The sequence below is a fragment of the Temnothorax americanus genome, unplaced genomic scaffold, assembly GCF_048541705.1.
Source record: "Temnothorax americanus isolate GAGA-0224 unplaced genomic scaffold, ASM4854170v1 Scaffold48, whole genome shotgun sequence".
Classification (NCBI taxonomy): domain Eukaryota; kingdom Metazoa; phylum Arthropoda; class Insecta; order Hymenoptera; family Formicidae; genus Temnothorax; species Temnothorax americanus.
Window position 1 is genome coordinate 372323 of NW_027509635.1, and position 24499 is coordinate 396821.

The 24499-nt window shown below is 37.6% G+C and overlaps 1 protein-coding gene and 2 long non-coding RNA genes across 4 annotated transcripts in view; 1 reads left to right on the plus strand and 2 right to left on the minus strand.

Moving 5' to 3' along the window:
* The window catches only part of LOC143903505 (putative inorganic phosphate cotransporter), a 52548-nt gene that overhangs the window by 17251 nt on the left and 10798 nt on the right, over positions 1–24499 (plus strand). For both annotated transcript variants that reach the window (XM_077417143.1, XM_077417144.1), the window contains 2 exons: positions 13251–13384; positions 21685–21985. In XM_077417143.1, the coding sequence (XP_077273269.1) occupies positions 13328–13384; positions 21685–21985 (358 nt within the window). In that variant the 5' untranslated portion in view covers positions 13251–13327. The remainder of the gene's footprint in view (positions 1–13250; positions 13385–21684; positions 21986–24499) is intronic.
* Positions 819–1924, minus strand: LOC143903516 (uncharacterized). Its single transcript, XR_013258730.1, has 4 exons — positions 1709–1924; positions 1439–1507; positions 1139–1285; positions 819–989 (listed from the first exon to the last, which is right to left on the minus strand). It is a non-coding gene; the product is annotated as an uncharacterized LOC143903516 (long non-coding RNA).
* LOC143903521 (uncharacterized) lies at positions 6503–8870 on the minus strand. Its single transcript, XR_013258731.1, has 3 exons — positions 8494–8870; positions 7956–8113; positions 6503–7864 (listed from the first exon to the last, which is right to left on the minus strand). It is a non-coding gene; the product is annotated as an uncharacterized LOC143903521 (long non-coding RNA).

A 24499-nucleotide genomic window follows, 5' to 3' on the forward strand; every position in this document is an offset into this window, starting at 1 on the left:
GAAAAATTTTTGTGCTAGGAAGGTTAATTAAATATATATATTTTTTTGCTATTATGTTATTGTATGTACACATGTTTAGAATGAGGAACATATATTATTATATTACTTCAATAAATATATTCCTTTACAGAAAACTAGATTTTAGCGGGCTGTTGACAGACATCGACAATTAAAGTCTGTATCGAGGCAAGTTAACGCATTTACTGTAAAATATCTCTTTCAAGGTAAATTCAAAATGTAATTTATATTGTTCCTTATCACTTGGATGTATCAAAAACCGCAATAAATTATTTACATTCTATTACATGTCTATTGAAATTGTTGCTGAACATAGGGATCATACAAGGATGGATATATTTCTTTTATGGAATGTTTTTTTTAATAACGATGAGGACAATGAAGCTAATTGGCAAATGCACCACGTTAGAGAACCGCATTTCATAATTAGTTTTGTGTGTGTGTGTGTGTGTGTGTGTGTGTGCGTGCGTGCGTGCGTGCGTTCGTGCGTGCGTGCGTGCGTGCGTGCGTGCGTGCGTGCGTGCGTGCGTGCGTGCGTGCGTGCGTGCGTGCGTGCGTGCGTGCGTGCGTGCGTGCGTGCGTGCGTGCGTGCGTGCGTGCGTGCGTGCGTGCGTGCGTGCGTGCGCACACACACACACACACACACACAAAACTAATTATGAAATGCGGTTCTCTAACGTGGTGCATTTGCCAATTAGCTTCATTGTCCTCATCGTTATTAAAAAAAAACATTCCATAAAAGAAATATATCCATCTTTGTATGATCCCTATGTTCAGCAACAATTTCAATAGACATGTAATAGAATGTAAATAATTTATTGCGGTTTTTGATACATCCAAGTGATAAGGAACAATATGAATTACATTTTGAATTTACCTTGAAGGAGATATTTTACAGTGAATGCGTTAACATGCCTCGATACAGACTTTAATTGTCGATGTCTGTCAACAGCCCGCTAAAATCTAGTTTTCTGTAAAGGAATATATTTATTGAAGTAATATAATAATATATGTTCCTCATTCTAAACATGTGTACATACAATAACATAATAGCAAAAATATATATATATTTAATTAACCTTCCTAGCACAAAAATTTTTCAATTTTATAATATACCTACCAAAAATATCCTGCTCAATGGATCTGTCCTCACTTGCAGGTTTTTGATACATCCAAGTGATGATGAACAATATTTACAGTGAATGCGTTAACTTGTCTCGATACAGACGTTGATGTCTGTCAACAGCCAGCTAACATTTACAGTTTTCTGTAAAAAAAAATATATTTATTGAAATAATATAATAATATATGTTCCTTTAATTCTAAACATGTGTACAATATAATATATAACAGCAAAAAATATATATTTAATAAACCTTCCCAGACACAAAAAAATTTTTCAATTTTATAATATACCTACCAAAAAGTCCTGCTCACAATGGATCTGTCCTCACTCGCATCCATTTCAAAAGACTTGTAAGTCTTCAAGCTGCTTAAAAAAAATATTGCTTCAATTAAATTACATATTAACAATCAATGTAATGAGGTTAAGTGAAGTTAGAGGTTAGTGAGGTTAACAATTCGTTTTTCGGGATTTCTGTCAGTGAAACGTGTATGTACATATACTTCTATTATTTAATGTATATTTCAAAGAAAATAAAGTGTTAATCATTAGAACAATAATACGTACCTATTTCTCTGCTTTGATTAAAACTCAACGAACTCAACTTTCAGAAAGAACAATTGCGACTTGCTTCTCACAACGCAACGCAGTAATCCGTAATCCGAGTGCTGAGACAGCAAAGATTAGTCTAGGGGATTTTTCGAAATGAACTGATTGAGTACCACTGCTCGAGCCGATTAGAAATCCGACTACTTGTCGGAAACACCCACAATATTTGGCGCGAGCTAGGCCGATGAGCTACCGTCTTTTGTCGACGCCAATATAAAGGTCGATTTAGACACAGGATGGAGACAATAGGAATCCTTGTCTATAATGTTTTTGTCCGTGTACGGTATATACGGATACGGTACGGGTACGGCACGTTCAAACGCTTTAGAGCATCATTTGGTCCTTGTTTAACATTTGATAAACAACAAGGATGAAATGTTTCGAAGAGCGTTTGGAGTGCCAAGTGAATCGGTTTTCGAGAACAAAGCGTTAGAGTTTCCGCACAAGACTCTCGTATGGTAACATAGCGTAACGTAATGTGGATCAACGCACAAAAAACGTATCAGGTACGGCGTAAGGCTGGGGGCTACACTATGCGCGTTTTCGCGAATCGGATTCGTATGATATGTTACGTTACGTTTTTCTATGTGCGTTGCCGTACCTTTGGCTTACGTATGGCGTAATGCCGGGATTACGATGAATTTAACTCAGGGTTCCGTCACATGGCAGTCAGAAATTCGAAAAACGAAATCTCGGAAAAGTAACGATTTTTGTGACTGCATGGGCTCCCCATGGACTGATATTTCCAGAATAAGTAAAAATTGAAAAAACTATTTTTATTGTTTTAGAAGAAAATAGATACCGTAGTAGTAGAGTCTATTAAAAAATAAAGCTTTGACGTATTTTTTATTATACTCTAAAATTATATAAAAATTTCTTTAATTTAAAAATATGTTAAGGTTAGATTGCCATTCAGTTTTCCGTAAAAGTCGTTCCATGAGGAGCCCGGCCCTTGAAAAATCGCACCGATCGAGCTGACTCTGATTAGTTGACCCCCTCTCCGTTACTTTTCCGAGATTCCGTTTTCCGATTTTCTGACTGCCATGTGACGGCACCCTCACGTTACGTTACGCTACCATACGAGAGTCTTGTGCGGAGGTTCTAAAGCCGAAATCACATGATTTCTTGAATGATTAGCATGCTGCTATATGCTTGCTTTGATGCATGCATAGATACGTTCATGCATTGAGCGAGGTCAGCGAAGCACGCTGGCATGCATCATTACATGTATACCAATTAAAACATTGAAAATAGTCACGCTCGAGCAGACGATCGACAGTATCTTCAGAAAAGAAATTTTAATTGTGCTAATTTTATAGTACATACACGTCAAACGTCAGATTCGAAAATGTCGTGGAATAAAAAACAAATAACAATATTAATAGAGGCATATAAAAATAAACCTACATTGTTAAACACTCAAATTACCATAATAAACATTTACGTAATAAAGCTCTACAAAGAATAAAAAATTAGAAACTTACACATTGGTTCCTCATCATTATAGATCACTACCATTGCTATTATTTTATTTCTCTCATAAAACTCCTCTTATGAGGAAACTTGTATTTTATTTGATGCATAATTATTAGTATTTATTAGTTTGGCTTCCTCATAGAGAAAGCTTTATAAGCGAAATAAAATAACAGCAATGGTAACGATCTGTAATGATGAGGAAGCAATGTGCAAGTTTCTAATTTGCACACTTTTTTTAATTGTAAAATTTAACCTTTTTATGAATTGAAAAAGCATTTACATAATAGCATTTACAATAATTGACGCAATGTCAAATCGATATTCGCTGTGTGCGCAGAGACTAGTGCTGCCACGGTTAGTGAAATATCGCACTTTTTGATGGAATAGCTGTATGGAATAGCTGTCATCCCAGCAAACGCAAAAGGATTAAAAGATATTAAAATTTTTTAATACCTTTGAATCCCTTTTTTGGCGGAATTAGATGAAATTAGATGGGATTCGAAATGAGATGGCCCAATCCCATGGAATCCAAAAAAGAAATTTTAAATTCCATCCACTCCTATGAAATCCGTAAAGGTTATGGAATTGCATGGCATTAGATGGTTTAGGAAACGTCTCGCGCCTCCGTTGGGCGACCAAGCGCCGTTGTTCATCGGTAAGCTTTTGTGTATGCCTAAGGGCATTACACGCACTACTGCCGACGGGCAATTAGCCCGAAAATGAGATTTGTAAGATCTGTCAGGCACCGTAGGGGGTCCCTTTACATAGCGGTCGAGACGAAACTTTGAACTCGAGAAGATGCCCCGGCGATGCGACGCCTAGCGGCGTCGACGCGAATTGCCGGTAATGCAGATACCGCGCGGGCGTGTACTATTATTGGCGCGTACCGCCACAGAGTTCAACACGGACACTTTTTAATCCCTATCCTGGCATTCAATGGTATTCATTTTATTGTCAGAATAGACGAAATTCAATGGAATTCAATACGGAAATTTTTAATTCCTAGTTTGGCGTTCAATGGTATTCATTTCGTTAACGGAATCAATGGTATTCAATGGAGTTCATCAAGAAACTTTCCAATCCCTAACCTGGCATTCAGTGGTATTCATTTCGTTAACGGAATCAATGGTATTCAATGGAATTCATCACGAAACTTTCCAATCCCTAACCTGGCATTCAGTGGTATAATATTTTTGTGTTGGAATTGGATGGGATTCAAAAAAGACAAATTCTTTCCAAAATAAGGAATTCCATGATATTGAAACTATTTCAATCCTTTTTTTGGACAGAATGGAATTCGGAAAGTTCTTAATTGAATTCCTGGCAATCCTGTTTTAATTCTTTTCAATCTTTTTTCGTTTGCTGGGATCGATTGTGAATATTTGAGCTACGTAAACTGTCGTTAGGTAATTTAAATCTTATTTTCAATGATGATATTACAAAAATTATAGTTGAAAAGATTTTTCGAGAGAAATTAACCTACATTTGTTTTAAAGGTTAACCTCTCTCTGACTTTTTGCAATGAATATTATCATACGAACGGGATTTGGACCTGTCACTCATGACATTAAATTTAATCCAAGTGCAATACCAAAAGAAAAAGCTTTAGCAATATCGTATGTGGTTCGCGTTGAAGAATTGCGTAATGAAAATATAAGCCATTTAATAAGGTACAGTGTAATACCGCAAACATCTGTCAATGCTATTCCGTACAAGGTACAATTACATGTAAGTATATCAATATTAATGAAATTCAAGTCAATCGTAAATAAATAAAAAAACGTTTAAACAAGGGCAAAAAATTATTGTTTTGATTATTTATTCAAAATACATTATTGCAGCTTTCCGATAAACGTCACATAACTTGTGCATCGTGCACGTGCGTATCACAAGCCGGAAGAAAATGCAAGCACATATATGCTCTTATACATTATGTCAACTCTAATAGGAGTGTTACAAAAACAAGTCTTTAGCAGGAATGGGGCAGACCATCAGACAAGCAGTTGGGCCATGAAATGTTTGCAAAACCAATGCGTATCGCAAATTTATTTAAACCAAAAGTACCCGAGACCAATTGTGCAAATTCCAGTGTTCTTCTTAGTCTACAACTCGGAAATCTCAAGCATTCCTCGGCATTACGAATAATTCTCAAAGAATACAACGTAACCCAAAACGAACGATTCGTCAAAGAAATTTTGCTACAATATATCTACTTAACGATTTAATTCAGTGACATTAATAATTGCGATGCATGCATTATTAATTTGCTTAACTTTTGCGAGGATCATCTAGTATACTCATCAAATTATATAATAGCGGATAAAGTGCTGAAAGCTTTTTACGCACGAGAAGTTAATCTGGATGAGACTCAAATAATCCTGATATGCGTGGACACTCGGGAACAGTCTTACTCAGATAAATGGTTTTCTGTGCGAAACATTAGGATCTCTGCTAGCTCAAGAGCACATTCGATCAAAACGAGGCAATCAGAAAAGATCGATGCTTTGGTCAACAAGTTTTTGACTCCCTCGTGTATAACCGGTCAAGCTAAAAAAATACACAGTATGGCTCAAAAAACGAAGGTAAAGCTTTGAAAGAATACGAAGCCATCCATGGAGCAAAAGTCATTCAGATAGGAGTAGTGGTATCAAAAACTCAGCCGTGGCTTTGCGCCATCACCTGATGGTGTGGTAATTGAAGATGAATGTATAACGCAACTAGTTGAAATCAAGTGTCCTGTCTCGTGCGAAAAACTTCCGGTTGTCGACTTTGATTCGTATAAGATAAACGTAAAATATCTATATTATTGGAATGGCAATATCGAGCTAAAAAAAACTCACCAATACTACACTCATTGTCAGATACAGTTGTATGTGACTGGACTAACGGTATGTGACCTTTATGTCTGGTCTCCTAAGGGAAGCTGTGTCGTGTCAGTTCACAGAGACAAAGATTTTTTGAAATTTCTGATCCCGAAACTTGAGAAATTTTATTTTCAACACTTTTTGGAAGCAATAGTGCGTTTGGACAATAATAATAATGTATAAAAAATATATTATATATTATATATAGAGAATATATAAAAATAATATATACATATAATAATATATAAAAATTTAAAAATTAAATAGTAAAATAATTAAGAGGTTTCTCATAACTTTAATATTTTATTTACTGTTAAACCGTACCTTTGGTGAAATAAAATATTAAACAATGTTTTTATTTATTTTATATTTTATTAATTCGATATTTATTTGTATACAAGTATTTGGATACTTATTTGTATACTGAACATATCATTATACCGAGCTCTTTATTCTATTCTAGTCTACCTTTGCGATTTCTGTTTCATCTACATCTCCGTTTTTAATAATCGGTGGCTGCAAGTTCACAAGGACGCACATGAATACAATATTATTGGCATGAGGAAGCATATCGATTGAAAATTTATCCAAAATTTTGTAAATTCTCAATCTTTGCATAATTTTTTCGATGTGAATTCTCACTTTCGCGACTTTATACGTTCTCTCTACATCTTCAGCTGAAAACTGTGGATCGCGTAAGAATGGCGGCATAACAATTAGAGCTCCTTTACCATTTTCATCAATAACAGTTTGAATTCCTTTATCCGCAAGGACAACATCACCAGGCTTGAGCAAGTCTAATATCCCTGAATTAATAGTGATTTGACTGACACTAGTTCGTCCTCCATAACAATTCGAGATAAATGAAATTAAACCACTTGAAGTGCATCCAACAAAAATTTTTACTGTAAAGCCTTTTTTATAATGCGAATACAGGTACACCCGATTTTCTACAGTATTTGGTTGTTCCACCTTTATTTCGGTACAATCGATAATTACTCTGCAATCCTTGTACGATGTTTTGAAAACTTCGGGCAAAGTATTTTGAACTACTTCTCGACAAGGCCAGAAAATGAATCGACTACAAGCAACTCTTAATAATTGCAAAGTAGTATAAAAGATACGAGAAGTAGTTGTTCTATGAATGCGAAATAAAACCCCTATGGCTGAGAATGACATTCCAGTTTTCATCTTTAAGAGAAATATAAGAAGCCGATTTTTTGTAGAAATCTTCTTCGGTTTGATGTCGGGTAATCATTTGAGCAGCAATTGAAAAGTGGATAAGGTGACATCGCCAAGATCAAGCATTTCTTGGTCTTTTGTTATTGACAATATGCCATGAAAATCTGTTGTACACACTATTGAATTTTTCAAATTAGAAGTACCAGGACCAATCGCTTTGTCGATCTGAACAATTATATTAGAACCGCAACACTTGTCTATCATATGCCTTCTCTTAACAATTTGTAAGCCACGATTTTCAGGTATATATACTTGAGTTTGTGCATGGCAAATCTCATTATGCACATATTGAGTGCATATAAACATCTCTGTTCTTTCATAGAGTTTTTTACAATCCACAGTAGTTTCAAACATCGAAACCTGAACCTACTGGTTAACTTTGAATGATGGTGCAGGGGCCTCGATTAATTTATCAAAATAACAAGACTGCTTTTGCGGTTCCTCTAAAGTATTTTTTCCAGCATCAACTTTCTTTACATTGTCCTTGACACACAATGTATTGCATATTCTTCAACGCATATGTCTGTTGAATCTACACAAAATAATACACACTTAATTATATTTTATTTTATAAATCATAATTTAAATTTTACTACAAACAAGTAATTATAATTTTTATTTACCGTTGAATTGAAGATTTCTTGGTAGAACTTAATTCATGATTTTTTTTGCCGAGATGCTCGGAACGTAACTCGGACTTGATTGTATTGAAGATGAACGATTCCCCACGAAGTGTGCACTGCAAATTCGTGAATATTTTGTTGGTTGCCAATCATGTGAGCTACAGACAAATCGTTTCAAAAATTATTTGTATGACAACATAGTACAAATTATTTTGGTATTTATTTAGAATACGCTCCTCACCTCCAATATCGATAAAATTATGCTTAACCGACGCGTTTTTACACGAAACGAAAGAATCTGGAAGAAAAACGCGGCGGTCTGCCTCGTGAAGCGAGATATTAATCGTTAAAGTTGACAACCATTTAGGTTAGAAAACCTGTCATATCGATGAAATGTAGCGACATGTACATGCCCCGTGGTCACATGTCGATTAAGCATAATTTTATTGATATTGGAGGTGAGGCCCGTATTCTAAATAAATACCATTATTTTAAACGAGGTGAAATATGATCATATAATCTCAAAAAATATACTTACTTTATTTTTTGTACCCAACGTATCCACATTTTTCGCTGCTCAATTTTATAAATCGCTTTTGGAAAGGAATAAAATTTTATTTCTGAACTTGTATTGTGAAATACATTCTTACACGTGTGCACGCAAAAATTTAAATTTCCTTTCCGCAATTTTTCCATTACGATGTATTAGAAAACTCCAGCAAATAATGCAAATTCCGGCCACCATGGGCGCTCTAAGTCCTACTTTTCCGCTATAGTATACTAGCGCACACAGCGAATTGACTTCGGGAGTTCAAGCTACATGGTCTATATATGGATTTCGCATATGGACCTTTAATCGCGTATAAAGCTGGGTCTAATCAACCAAATCCTAAATAATTATATGAAATAGGGATAGAAAAAACTGAAGAAGATAATAGAATTAAAAATAGCTTGCTATCTCCAAATTTGCGGAAGTTATAGCTATCACAGACATTTCTAAAAAAATAATGGACTTTGATCGTGTATAAAGCTGGATCTAATCAACCAAATCTTAAAGAATTATATATTATATGAAATAGGGGTAGAAAAGACTGAAGAATATATAATATAAATTTATATCCACAACTACGATGTTGATGTAAACACTTACGCTTCGTTCTCGGTCAATAGCGTATCACGTTATTGGCGTTCACGAAAGACGGTAGCACACATCGGTTTCGCGCTAAATACTGTGGCGCTGACACGGCTAACATCGCGTGAAGATCAAGAGACACGGTAGTGTCTCGCGCCAAGTACACGCGGAGCGAGACCGACCGTGACTCTTTTACGCGACGCGACGGGTTGCGAGTACCCGAGATGTTGAGGTCTCGATAACGAGTGAACGGATCAAGTTCTAAGTAGGCTTGATCGATAGCTTGGGGTCCAATTAGGGGGGGGGGGTTTCTCTCATAATATTTCGCTACGTGCCCTACGAGCGGAGATATTGCGACGCAAAGTCCAAATGTGAAAATTTTTTATTAAGATACTTCCTCCTCCTCCTAACGCAGATGTCTTATATGATGACGTCATAATCAGAAACGTCACTTTCACTTTTTGGGACACCTAGACATTGCATTCAACGTATTATTACACCTGGACACCGAAAACTACGAAGCGCACTATGTGGATCTCGTCATCGGCAACCTGGGACACCTAAACATCGAATTCAACGTACGATTACACCTGGACACCGAAAACTATGAAGCGCATTATCTGGATCCCGTCATCGGCAACCTGGAACACGTGGACATCGACTTCAAGGTATTAATACACGTAGACACCGAAAACTACGGAGCGCACTATGAGGACCTCGTCATCGGCAACCTGGGACACGTAGACATCGAATTCAACGTATTATTACACCTGGACACCGAAAACTATGAAGCGCATTATCTGGATCCCGTCATCGGCAACCTGGAACACGTGGACATCGACTTCAAGGTATTAATACACGTAGACACCGAAAACTACGGAGCGCACTATGAGGACCTCGTCATCGGCAACCTGGGACACGTAGACATCGAATTCAACGTATTATTACACCTGGACACCGAAAACTATGAAGCGCACTATGTGGACCTCGTCATCGGCAACTTGGAACACGTGGCCATCGAATTCAAGGTATTAATACACCTGGACACCGAAAACTATAGAGCGCACTATGTGGACCTCGTCATCGGCAACCTGGGACACCTAAACATTGAATTCAAGCTTGATTCATAAGAATCGACTTAAAATTTCTCTAGCGGCAGAATTAAAATTATGTCATGACATAATAAAAATCGCTGAATTAAAATTATGTCTAGACATAATAAAAATTGGACAAAAATTATGTCTAGACATAATAAAAATTAGATGATTTAAAATTATGTCTGACGTAAAAATAATTATCAAAAATATCGATACCTGAAGATATAATCGGTACATATACAGTTGCGAACAACATTCAGTAAGACACGCAAATGAAAATAAATAAAGAATTTTACAGTTAACGACTTATTAACATTAATCATGCTTTATTGCGATTATGTTTTATGTTGTATAAATTGTTGTATAAATTGAAAAATATATACAAGGTGTATAACTAAAAAAGTTACAGATTATTATTTTAAAAAAACTAAGCAAAATATTAAATTGTTGTTTTCTTTAGAAATAATAGTCCGTAACACTTTTAGCTTCATACCTTGTATTATATACTGTTTATAAGATTATAAGATATATTGTTTATAAGATTAAGATGCGTAACACTACAAAAAAGCGTGATATTTGTACAAAATTACCTTTTTGAAAAAAAGGTAAAAAAGAGCGCCAAGTACACGCATAGTAGTGTATATGTATTATGTTGTTACTCTGTTATGTTGTTACCTCGAAAAGAACAAAGTGGTAGTATTATACCTCCAAATAACTTTATCCTGTACATACTGTTTATAAAATGCGTAATATACTACAAAAAGGCGTGATATCCGCACAAAATTACCTTTTTTAAAAAAAGGTAAAAAAAGGCGCCAAGTACACGTATAGTAGTGTATATGTTGTTACCTAAAAAAAAAAAAAGAAAGTGGTAGTATTATACCTCGAAAAAACCTAAGTAACAAGTGGTAGATCTTTATATCTCGAAAAATCTTGAAAAAATCTAAGCAGTAGTATCTTTATTTCCGAAAAATTATAACCCAAGTGATACACGTCACAAAATTATGTTACCTTATCAAAAAGAAAAGTCTCGTTTTAAGTGATCTATTACAATTACAAAAAAGAAATGATATCTCTTTAAATTAAAGCGCCAATTACAGAGAGAACATGTATATTGCCTCAAAAAATAATTGTTGCACTACTGTGAAAAATCTTTACATTGTGTCAATTAGAAAAGAATGTATGATAACAATTTTATAAGATTAAAAAATTTTATTTAAATTTAACAAGGGAATACAAGATATTTAAATACAAAGTTTACATGTGTATTTTTTAATGGTCACAAAGAATTACAGAGGTGTAACAGTACAAAATACAAATATTTTATTAAAATATATAATCCAACGAGGGAATAAAAATATTTTATTAAAATACATAAATTTTTCTTGTAAAAAAACTTGTACTGTTACCTCTGTAATTCTTTGTGATTAAATCTTTTATTCTATTGAAAAATACATATATAAACTTTATATTTAAATACAAATTGTATTCCCTCGTTGGATTAAATATTTTAATAAAATATTTGTATTTTGTACTGTTACCTCTGTAATTCTTTGTGAAAATTAAAAAATACACATGTAAACTTTGTATTTAAATATCTTGTATTCCCTTGTTAAATTTAAATAAAATTTTTTAATCTTATAAAATTGTTATCATACATTCTTTTCTAATTGACACAATGTAAAGATTTTTCAAAGTAGTGCAACAATTATTTTTTGAGGCAATATACATGTTCTCTCTGTAATTGGCGCTTTAATTTAAAGAGATATCATTTCTTTTTTGTAATTGTAATAGATCACTTAAAACGAGACTTTTCTTTTTGATAAGGTAACATAATTTTGTGACGTGTATCACTTGGGTTATAATTTTTCGGAAATATTTAGTCTAAACGCAAGAATATTATATAAGCTTAAATTTATATATATTACTCTTGTCTCAAGATATTAAGTCAATCTTATTTTATTCGACAGAGGAGAATAGGAATTATTAATTTAATCTTAACTTTCTGAGAGTGCGCGGCTTATCTTCATGTGATTTCTGCATCTTATCGGGTTGCATTTACTACATCGACCCGTTATCATCTAATTTTGTTAGAATTACCCGGGAAAAAAGGATTATAGATCTGACCAGATCAAATTATATCTAGTTAGATATGCTCAGATATGACTTCTCATGTCTACGCAAATCTGGTCATATATGTTTATATATAACTATATAGAGTGTAATCTGGTCTTCTTAGATTGAACCATATCTCCTCATTTGTAGTGATAAATTTCAAGACAATTTCTTTAGCACAAGCAAACAATGTTTTTGTGTACGTGGTATACATTTTTAATATCAAAATTGTTCTTTTTGCGGAAGAAAAATTGTTTTGCAATATACGAAAAATATAGAAAATTTTACATTTGCTTTTATTTATATCCAAACATCCTTGTTGTTTACTTAATTTGTTTACTTAATTGTCGCTAGTACTTCAGATCAATCTTTTATCCAAGATTAATTTTAACGTTGTGTGACAGTCATAATTCGGGGGATGTCCCGGTAGTATTGAAACTGTTGAATCCCGGGACATCTCCCAAACGCTTGAAGTAGGCCACCCGCGGTAAGAGTCCGGCATAACCCTTGGCTCCTACCCGGGGGCCGAGGGTATCCATGATGAATTTCCTTCGCGAAAAGAAATGTCATATCTAATCCAAAATTCCTTTAAGTTTTAATAATGAGCGAAATTAATGTGCTTTCGTCTAGATTGATTAATGTTTGAATAGTGTTCCTTTGTTTGTCAAAAATTTTTGAATTTTGTCCAAAAAACCACAAAAATTTATAAATGATTACTTCGGACAAGCACTAACTATAAGTAAAAACTTATCCTTTCTTTTAATACAATTAAAAAACTTCTGAAATAGTGAGAGCTAAGCACTCGGCCACTACTGATTATATAATAATATTTATCAAATTTAGTTAATTGAACAACAAACTTCTCGAAAATTCTAAATATAAATATTTATCAATTTAATTGTTATAATGATTTTTGTTCGTTATTACAATAAAGGGGTGATCTTCTCGTAGGTACCCTCGGAATTAGGCACCTGCAGGTGACGCTGCTTTTCCTAGGTACTACCATCGGATATAGTGTCAGAGTTGGGATGTCAGTGGCAGTGGTGCCGATGGCGAACGCGAGCACCGCGAATCCTGACATCGAGGTAAATCACATACTTATCTTTTCTGCATCGGCTTGAAACTGGTGACTCAAACACCGATGCTGCGCTCGGACAATTTAAAGCACTCAAGATTACGTTCTAGCGATTGTCAGATGAGCATATACCGAGCATACCGAGCTTCGATGACGTCAACTTTGCAGATAGCAACGTGTCTGCATTGTTGCTGGCATGTTGCCGACATAGTATGTGTTGCTATCAGACTTGTGGCAACTAAATCCGCATTTTTCGGCAACTTGATGCCTTCACGATATAACAATTTTGTATAGCAACTTGCCAGCAACTTGCTGGTAACTTATGCTGCGGTCTAAAATCGTCTGATTCAAAATTTGAGCTATTGCTGTCATGTTGCTGTAATAGTTCATAGGATATAGGATCCCACAATGCCGTCATATTGCTAGCAACGTGAAGTAAATTTGATGCTACTGTTCAAACTTGAACTGAATAAGATGCGTAAATAAGGCACGGATATGTAAAGAATGATATCTTTATTCGGGGTTTCTCAAGAACGCACGTGTCGCTAGCACATCTCAACGAACTCTGCTCGCACACACTCATACCACACAGGAGACAAGCCTGCCAACTACTCGAAAAATAAGAATTTTCTCTCACAAGCCACACAAGCGCTCTCTAACAAAGTTCTCCCTCTACATTTTCTCCCACCTTGAGTTGTTGACAGTCCCAACAACTCAACACACAGGGTTTACTTTAACGGCTCAAAACAAAAAATAAAAATTTATCTCTCATTACAAAAGGAATAAGCTCAATGAACATTAACACATGACAATCCTTAAAGCTCTACCGGGGGCTTCACAAGTCTTCCGTAACGTGTACATACGCGTTTCAGGCTTTTCTACGTCAGCGTTCTTTCGCACTTTGCAAGTTTCATTAGCGGGAACAGTCTCTGCTTTCTCTGACGATTTCTTCTTCGATTGATGACAAGCTCTCAGCTCATCTGAAGATTCTTCCCCAGAGTGTACTTCTAAGGGAAATACTCGTTGTGTGCGTGCGTGCGTGCGTGCGTGCGTGCGTGCGTGCGTGCGTGCGTGCGTGCGTGCGTGCGTGCGTGCGTGCGTGCGTGCGTGCGTGCGAGCGTGCGTGTGTGTGTGTGCGTACAGGACGTATAAGTTCTCCCGTGGCTGTTTTTAAACGAACAATTCTCGTCTCTCCATCAATTCCAGGAATAAGTTCAATTATTCTGGCCAAGGGCCAGTCCAGACGTTTCTGCAGGTCGTTGCCGATGAGGACGACATCTCCCACCTTGAGAGTGCGTGTAGTAGATCGCTTCGAAGGACACTGTTTCAGTCGACCAAGATACTCGATTCTGAAACGCCTTCTCAGAGCCTCGCGTAGTTCCTGAATGTAGCGAAGTCTTGCAGTAATTTTCTGAGTGGTAATCGCTATATCGACGTCAGGAAATTGGTCATTTTTCAACTCGTGAAGAAATAATGAAGGCGATAACGGCACGAGCTGACAGGTATCTTCAGCCAGGTAAGTTAAGGGTCGACTATTTATAACAGCTTCACAGTCGCAAAGTACAGTAGTAACCTCCTCAAAATTCAAGGCAGCTCTCCCAAGGACCTTTCGAAGCATATCTTTCATAGAGCGTACCATTCTCTCCCACCATCCTCCCCACCAGGCAGCAGAGGGGGGGTTGAATTGCCATTGAATTCGCTTAACGACGCCATACCTTTCCACTTTTCTCCAGTCGATGCTCTGCAAAAGGTTGTTGGCTCCAACAAAATTGGTACCGTTATCCGTGTAAACGTAGGAAGGCCGACCTCTCCTCGACACGAATCGCTGGAACGCTTCCAGGAAATTCTCCGTGGTCAGAGAAGACACTAGTTCAAAATGGACCGCTCTATAAATGGCACAAGTGAAAAGACAGACCCATGCCTTAGTTTTGTCTCGGAGAAACAAAGGGCCTGCGTAGTCCATTCCAGTAATCTCGAAGACGGCTGCATCTCTAACTCGTTTTCCAGGAAGAGCCGGGGACAATGTTTCAACTCTCTTAGCATTAAATCTGTGACAGGAAGCACAACTGTGTATAACAGCGTTAACGCCTCTTCTACATCCCAGTATCCAGAATCGCTCTCGTAGAGCGTTAATCATAATACTTGCTGGTGCATGGTTTAACCTCAAGTGCGTGTATTCAATGAGTTTGTTTACCAAGGAATGTCGTGAATCTAACAAGATCGGGTGTCTGAAATCCATGGTATCGTCCCGATTCGCGACCGGGTTTTTCAGTCGAATTATTCCATCTTCGTCTAGATATGTGTTCATCGATTTCATCCTTGAATCCTTGAAGCCAAAGAAACTTTTACGTTGAACCATGCGTATCAATTTTAATTCCGCAGCTGTAACTTCTTTTACTTTTAAATAGGACCTTACTCTTTTCGAAGCCTCTAGTCGACAATTTGCAACAAACCTCATTATCCAGGCGAGTCGCCGTAGAATTCCCTCATAAGAAATATCCAGAATCACCATTTCTCCACTTGCCTTAGATTCATGTCCCGTTGCATTGGCGACTAGCACGGACGAGATTTGTACAATCTTTGATCTGACCGTTCCTTTCTTCATCTCGCTTCGAACACAGCATCTTCATCTATCTTAGCGTCGGATAGGGGCCACTCTTCTTCAGGGTGCGAGAGCCATTGTGGTCCTAGCCACCATTTAGTCTTGATTAGTTTCCTGGCAGAACATCTTCTGGACGGAAGATCAGCAGGGTTCAAATCTCCAGGAACGTGACGCCAATCATCAGGTTCTGTCAATTGCCTAATTTCTTGCACTCGTCGCCAGACAAACGTCGCCCATTGATTCTCTCTCTTGATCCATGCAAGCATCGTGGAAGAATCAGTCCAACAGTATACCTTGACCTCAGGACAATTCAAATACTTAATGGTGCTACACAGTAATCGAGCTCCAATAACAGCACCCATCAATTCCAGGCGTGGGATCGTTGGCTTTCCTAGGGGTGCGAGTCTAGATTTGGCCTGAAGTAAGTGAACTTTAATCCCCTGACTGCAGACAATTCTTACGAAAATTACTGCGGCATAGGCGGCTTGACTGGCATCTACAAACAAATGGAGTGACAAAAAATCATTAGTTCCTCCAAAAGCCCATCGCGGAATTCTAACTTCACAAAGAAGCTCTAAGTCTCGAAGCCACTTGACAAATGCTGCGCCCGTCTCTTCATCGACCGTCTCATCCCAATTTGTCTTCTTAGTCCACAATGCCTGCAGAATCAGCTTCGGGCACAAGAGCACCGGGCAAACAATGCCAATCGGGTCGAATACCTTCTGTGTGGCTGCCAAAATCTTTCTTTTTGTGACTACCTCGGGGATCCTCGGCTGTAAACAATGGCCGGAAATCTTTAATATATCCTCACCTTTATCCCAGACAAGGCCTAAAACTGGAGTTTCTGTCGAGGGATTCATATCGCCAGAATACTCCCACCCTCAAAGGTCAAATCCTCCTTTACTCATGTATAGAGTCGCCTTCTCCTTGAAACCTTTTACCTCGTCAACCGTTGGGAGACTCATTATACTGTTGTCAACGTAGAAGGATTTTGCAAGATCACGTATTAAGTTGATTTCCTCCTCAGGCAAGTCTCGAGCAATGTTCTCCAGATGAAGATCGATGGTTGCTCCCAACAAAAATGGGCTGCTTGATACTCCAAAAACGACACGACAGTGTCGATAGACCACAAATTCCGTGTCTTCAGGCCGTCTCTTTCACAAAAATTTCATAACGTCTCGATCCTGCTTCGAGACGCTAATCTGGAGAAATGCCTTTCGTATATCTGCTATCACTCCAAATTTCTGCAGCCTGAATTGTAGCAGCAACTCGGGTATCAATTCAATAAAATTTGGTCCCGTCTCTAAGCACTGATTCAACGAGGGACCTCTTCTTTCTCTTGACGATGTATCGAAAACCGGGCGAATCTGAGTCGTGCTATATTCCTTAACTACGTGTCTGTGTGGCAGGTAATGTCCATAATCCTTTGCTTCATTGCTAGAAAGTTCTTCTATTATACCATCGTTTAACCAATCCTGAAAGACGTCGTCGTAGGCTTGGTAGAGACCATCTTGTTTTAGCTTCTTGATTGTACTTTCTAACCTCCGCTCAGCCGTCGCACGATTCATTGGTAGAGTTAGGTGGTTCTCCTTCCAGGGCAAACATACCTCATAACGTCCTTGCTCGTTTATGATTGTAGAGTGTCGAAAGCCTTTTAGGACGTTTTCTTGATGCTGTTCTTTCATAGATTTTTGGATGGGATCTTGTATTTCCAAAACGTCCAAATTCCACCGGTCTTCGATCTTCGCCTCGTCCACATACATAGAAAAAGCGATCGCCACACTGTCGTTGTGCTGACAAACGTGCGATGGATTTTTGCCCATTATTGTCCATCCAAACTTGGTATCAACAGCCGTTACTCCATTATCAAGTTGAACTATTCGACCGGTTAGAAGCTTGCCAGCAACATCGGCTCCTATCAAGAGGGAAATCGGTATTTCATCGTGGTTAGCATCTGTGAGATTAATATATTTTCTACTTAGGTCCTTGATCCAAGAACCTCCGGTCACCCTGGGAATATTGACACATATTTTATTTTGCTCAAATGCATTAAATTGCACGCATAGCCACCGTCAAGACTACGTAAACAAACGAGGTAGTGTTTGTGATCCAGAGGTTGAGTACTTACGCCTCCAAACAGCGAATGAATCATCGTGCGATTACCTGTTTTTTTGAATTGCATCTTCGCAGCAACGTCAGCAGAGATATACAAATGATGTGACCCAGAGTCAACGACCGCTCGAATTAACTGTTCCTGATTGTCGTTGTATACTTTAACCATAAGTGTCTGCATAAAAACTTCCGGGCCCGATGACAGATTGGACAGATTCTCCACGACGTCCTTTTCTTGAGTGTCCGTCTTCGCTTTACTTCCGGAGCTCGACGTATTAGAGGCCACACTACGACACAACAACAGAATATGCCTGTGACCACACCACGCACACTTACCCTTATAACGACAACTCTTGAGGTTATGTCCGATTTTGGCACAACAAAAGCAGGCTTTTTTTTCTTTAACAATCTCCTGCCTCTCTGCCAGAGATAGTTTCTTAGCCTTTTCACAATTCACACAGTTATGCCGTTCGTCACAAAAAATGCATTTAGAGAGTCGATCGTTTCATTTACTGTTAAAAGTCCTGCCGCCGTTGGTGTTTCCGACGCTTCCTGTTTCGTTCTCTTATTCCTATCCTTCACTTTTGCCTCTGAGGTGATGCCGAAACCACTAACAACCATTTCAATTTTTTGTTCTGCCTGAACCTCTTCCGCCAAAAACGACATGAGGTTAGTGAGCTTGTCCTTTATTGCGACGGTAGCGCCAGACGACGCCGGTGATCGCTGCCAAACTCTCAATAATGTCTCCTCCGGCAGCGAAGATTCCACTAGAGGATACAACATGGCCGCACACATTTCAGTAGTGACATCAAGCGACTCGAGCGCTCTCAACTGCGTTTCGAGCTTATCGAACAGGTTACTGACGGATGGCTTCTTTCCCGACTTAGTGGTGTTGTTCAACACCAACTTGAGCAGCTCGCGCACGTATAACTCAATTAACAAATCGTTTTTACCGAATCTTGATTTTAAACTGTCTATGACTTTGTCATAATTTTCCGCGATTGGTGGATAACTATTCACGAGATCACTAGCTCTAGAATCCTTTACCATAGCCTGAACTAAATATTGGAATTTATCTTCCTTGGTAATCTGTTGATCTTCGTGGATATTCTTAAAGAGACTCCAAAATTGCAGCCACTCGCGTAACTCTCCGCTGAATTTCTGTAACTCGATCTTCGGTAGCTCGAATCGTTTATCTTGGATGGCTTGTTCGTTGTCACGTCTGTTCCTTGGTTGAACAACCTCGCCGTCATTTGCAATTGGGGGATTCGGTTGCATCAGAGTAGTAACTGTTGCAATTTGTTGGATTGTCACCGTGAAATGACCTTTAAGCTTGGCGCGCTTCACGCCGTTATTATTATTGAGGCAACAGCGACCGTGCATGCGTTAGCGTTTTGTTTTTTCTTTTCCCCTCCGGCTCGCCTCTCTCGTCAGTCGCGCACGCCGCAGTAAGCAGCACGTCGTTGTACAAGTCGTTACTCATGTTCAGTTCGACAAAAGTTTAAGTTCGAGTTTACGTTTCTGTACTCTTTGAAATATATTCTAGTATATCTTTTACTTGCTCAATCTTATTCGCGAGGTTCCCGAAACCACTCGATCCTGCTAAATAATCAACACAATTTATCGTTGAGATCCTCGATTTCACTGGCTTTATCTTTTAACAACGCAAACTGTGCTTGTATATCCTCGATTGCTGCGTCTCTACTTATATTCGTTGAGAGCCAGTTGTTTGTTCTTGTGAATGCCGCACGCGCGGTTTTCCTTAACTTCTTGCAGTTATCCATGATCACACGAGATTATTTACGCCAGAGTCCTGTCACGGTCGCCAGATGTTCAAACTTGAACTGAATAAAATGCGTAAATAAGGCACGGATATGTAAGGAATGATATCTTTATTCGGGATTTCTCAAGAACGCACGTGTCGCTAGCACATCTCAACGAACTCTGCTTGCACACACTCATACCACACAGGAGACAAGCCTGCCAACTACTCGAAAAATAAGAATTTTCTCTCTCAAACCACACAAGCGCTCTCTAACAAAGTTCTCTCTCTACAGCTACTGTCTTGCCGACAAATTGTTGGCAATACACATAGCCAATGTTGCCTGCGTTGCTTCAAATGTTAAATTACTCGAAATCAATTGAAACAAATGTACGGTAAGTTCCCAGCATCATAAGCAATCACAGGTTTGCGCGATTTTGCTCAGACGCGCTTTGCTATCTGGGTTATTAATTATTGTTGCTTGCGCGGAAACGGAAACTGATATGTGTGTCTATAAAACATTCGTTTCTTTAGATTCGTAGTTTTTCGCAACTATTATAATTTAGATTAACGGTACATACCTTGTGCGCGAGTTTACATCTCTAGGTGACGAAAATGTTGAATTTGACCGATCAGAAATCTCTAAGTTTCTTCGTAGATATGTCATGCTGTAAATGACGCATCTGCAATGATTGAAGTATTCTTCACGTATTTTTTACATATCTATTATTTCTGAAATTAAATTTTACGTTCAAGATATCGAATTTCATAGTTGATTTGTCGTCGATATAGACTTTTATATCGAGTTGTATGCAGAGAGATAATCAAAACTGTTAAATTATTAAATTTGCTCAATCGAGTGTAGCTGCTTACGTCAATATACAGGTGGGTTTTTACCGGTCGCAGAATGTTCTGATGTAAATTCGTAATTGCGCCGATTACCTATCTGGAATCTGTACCGGAGGAAGGAAATTTTTCTCGATTGTCTACGGAATCGGGGGAATAACGTGCATCGAATCGAGTCGAAATGCCTTGGACGCGATGAGATATAATGCCTTTTCCTCTTCACGCGTGAGATTAATCGCGATGACCGCTTACGACCGCTGAAGAGACTATCTTCTTTACATTGATTTTGCGTTAAATACAGTAAAGCTAAATATATTTACTTCTGTGCGAATTCTTGCCGCATATACACGAATCTCGACTGATTGTGAGCGGATAACGGCTACCGTTGTCTTTACAAGAACTCTAATAAAGATTGACAAGATAATGACTTGTCAGATTGTAATCGCCGTCATTGTCTCGTCGATGATCTTGTCATGATAAACTTCACGGAATTGTTTTAATACTTAAAAATTCTTGTTTATGTTGAAAAATTAAGAACACACACACAAAATTAAATTAAATTAGTTAAAATAATATGCATTGTGAAATAATTATTTCTGCCATGAGTGCGGAAACAGTACAATCGTAAAATATTTTATTTTTAAGATCAGTTTAGATATATTTCCTTTTTTTACGTTTTATCAATTTTATTTCATATATATATATATGTATATAATTGGATATAAAAATTACCATAAAAGTTATTTTAAATGCTTACATGTCTACGATAATTTTCGAATAGGTAATAGTGTTCTGTATAAATTTCATTATGCAACTTACATTCATTTCATTATACAAAAGTTACTATTTCTTACTTAACAATGTAAATGCAATGCAACACATGTTATATTGTAGGATATTGTAACTTGTATGTAAGTTGCATGTTACTTACTGGGTAGGCTTACTGAGGTTTAAAATCTTTCGAAAATTATATTGATTACGTTGTCAGGATTACGGTTGGACTAAGCAGCAAAAGGATTTGGTGCTCAGCTCGTTCACCTGGGGATACGTGGTAACAATGGTGCCGAGCGGCTACATTGCCGATGTTTGGAGCGCCCAAAAGCTTCTTGGCATCGGGATGCTGCTTTGCGGGATTCTCCAAGTCTTAACACCGACCCTCGCCCATTACGGGGGTCTGGAGGCCGTCCTGGCTTGCAGGATAGGCATGGGTCTCACTCAGGCTTGCTTATATCCTTGCATACAAACCTTCCTCTCAAAGTGGGCGCCACCCGTTGAAAGAGCACGACTAGGTGAGAATAGATTCAGTATCTGCGCGCGGTAAATTTCAATCGGATATCAGGAAACAATCGGTTTTCAGGTTATTTTGTGAAAAAATATAATTTAAATACTTGACATAAAAAATTCTTACTCTCTAAATTTGAATAAGCGAAAAGTCACTGGATCCAGTGATTTTTCACTGATTCAGATTTAGAAAGTAACAAGGAAAGGTTCTCAACTCGGAAATTCAAAAAATTCTGAAACTTTATCAATACGTAGAGGACATCCTGACATGTAAAAAACTATTTTGTTTGTTGCCCGAATTTACTCTAAAAAAGTAAAATTTACCACAGAAATTTCATCCATTTTTCATTTTATATAAAAATATTATTTTAATATTCCATTTTATAAATAAATTAACATGTAAACATTGTACATATGAACATACGTTAAAGAGATATAAACATATAAATATACAAAATTGTTTTTTAAAACATTTATTTTTGTGGGTTGAGCTACCTATCAAGCGCGTCTTCAGGTGGCGGATTTACTAAAAATTAATAAGGGACATTGTAAAAGACCCAATTCTTGTGATGAGGCAAGACAATGTCACCCTTATTTTTTAATTTAATAAGAATTACACATCAATTACAATAAACTCAGAACTCTGGGAAGACGGGAACCGAAGGCTGCTTGAAGATGCTATGATATGGTTTACTGACGGTTCCTAAACTGACTCGGGCAGCGGATCTGGAATATTTGGCCTAAGACCAGCGGCGCAAATAAGCGTTTCTCTGGGTAAACATGTCACCGTTTTCCGGACTGAAGTTTATGTCATTCTACACTGCGTGTGGGAGAACTTAAGGAGGATTTATGCAAATAAGCGGATTCTCATATTATCGGACATCCAGGTAACACTAAGGGCTATCATCAATTTTAAGGTAACCTCTGAACTAGTCCTGGAATGCTATCTCTGTGTTGGCAGACCGGAATAGTACATATCTTATCTAATAAATTAAATGTTAAAAAAAACAATTTTGTATATTTATATGTTTATACTTTTTTATTTACATGTTTATATCTTTTTAACGTATGTTTACATATGTTAATCCTCTTCTAAAAAGAGCATGTCGTAGGTATTGTTGTCACTTTTCCGCGATGCCGATTGGTTTTCTTGCTGCGCTTACTTCATTTGCAGCTGTCATTGTATAATATTTTGACACTTGTGTGTATCAAGAGTTAATAGTGTAATAGTAATAGCATAATGTTAAAGCTAAATAGCGCGCGCAAAGCGCGCGTCTGTAGTGTCTAGTTTATTTATAAAATGGAATATTAATAATATATTTAGATATATAAAACAAAAAATAGGTTATGTCGTCGAAATATCGATATAATGGAATTAACAAGTGACATCCCTGGTAACCATATCCGATAGAAAACGTATCGTATCTTATCGGTTCTATCGTTGCATATTTAAAAGACAGATAAAACATTAATCGAATCGAATCGGTTTCTATCGTTTTAGGTCCGAATAAGAAAATAACTATACAAATTTTATAGTTATGAATCGTTTTCTATATGTACAATTATTGCTCATCTGAATCAATCGTATATACACGATATAATATGTATCGTTATTTATGGTAAAAATTTTACCGTATGCATTAATACGGATATATAAGAATAAAATGATAGACATCTTATCGATATTTATATGACTTAACCGAACCGATACATCTATCGTTTCTTATCAGGATTTTCTGACATACAACTTATCATCTTCTTTATGGCAGCAAATCGGTTCGTTTTCTATCGTATATTAATGATATAAATTGAATCGTTTGAAAACCTTCTACTTTGTATATGTTTGTATAAAGTTAAAACGATAGACATCTCGTCGAAGTATTTTTGTGTGTGTGTGTGTGTGTGTGCGTGCGCGTGCGTGTGCGTGCGTGTGCGTGCGTGCGCGTGCGTGCGCGTGCGTGCGCGTGCGTGCGCGTGCGTGCGCGTGCGTGCGTGCGTGCGTGCGTGCGTGCGTGCGTGCGTGCGGGCGTGCGTGCGTGCGTGCGGGCGGGCGGGCAGGCGGGCGGGCGGGCGGGCGGGCGGGCGGGCGGGCGGGCGGGCGGGCGGGCGGGCGGGCGGGCGTGTGTGTGTGTGTGTGTGTGTGATTTGTTATTAAGATTAAAATAATAAAATATTTTATTTGTATTTTAGTGCAATTTTAAATAAGACGTTTCTAATGTAAATGTTGTTTTTATTTCTCTAATAAGCGTGAAAATTTTGGCCCTTGGCTTTCTGGTGCTGTTGTCGCAAAGGTGGAAGCTTAATTATTTCAAAAAAAAATGCAGTTCTTTCTTTATCATAGAAAGATCTCTGATACGGTTTATTTTTCTTTTACACGGTTATAATCCGGTGGCATGCAGAGTAGCAAACATCTAAAGATGTTCTGACTGATTTGATATATAGCTGAGAAATTTCAAATTTTTCCAATTTTTTTCTGACAGGGCATCGTAAATAAACGGTTCACTATTAACCATATTAAAAAC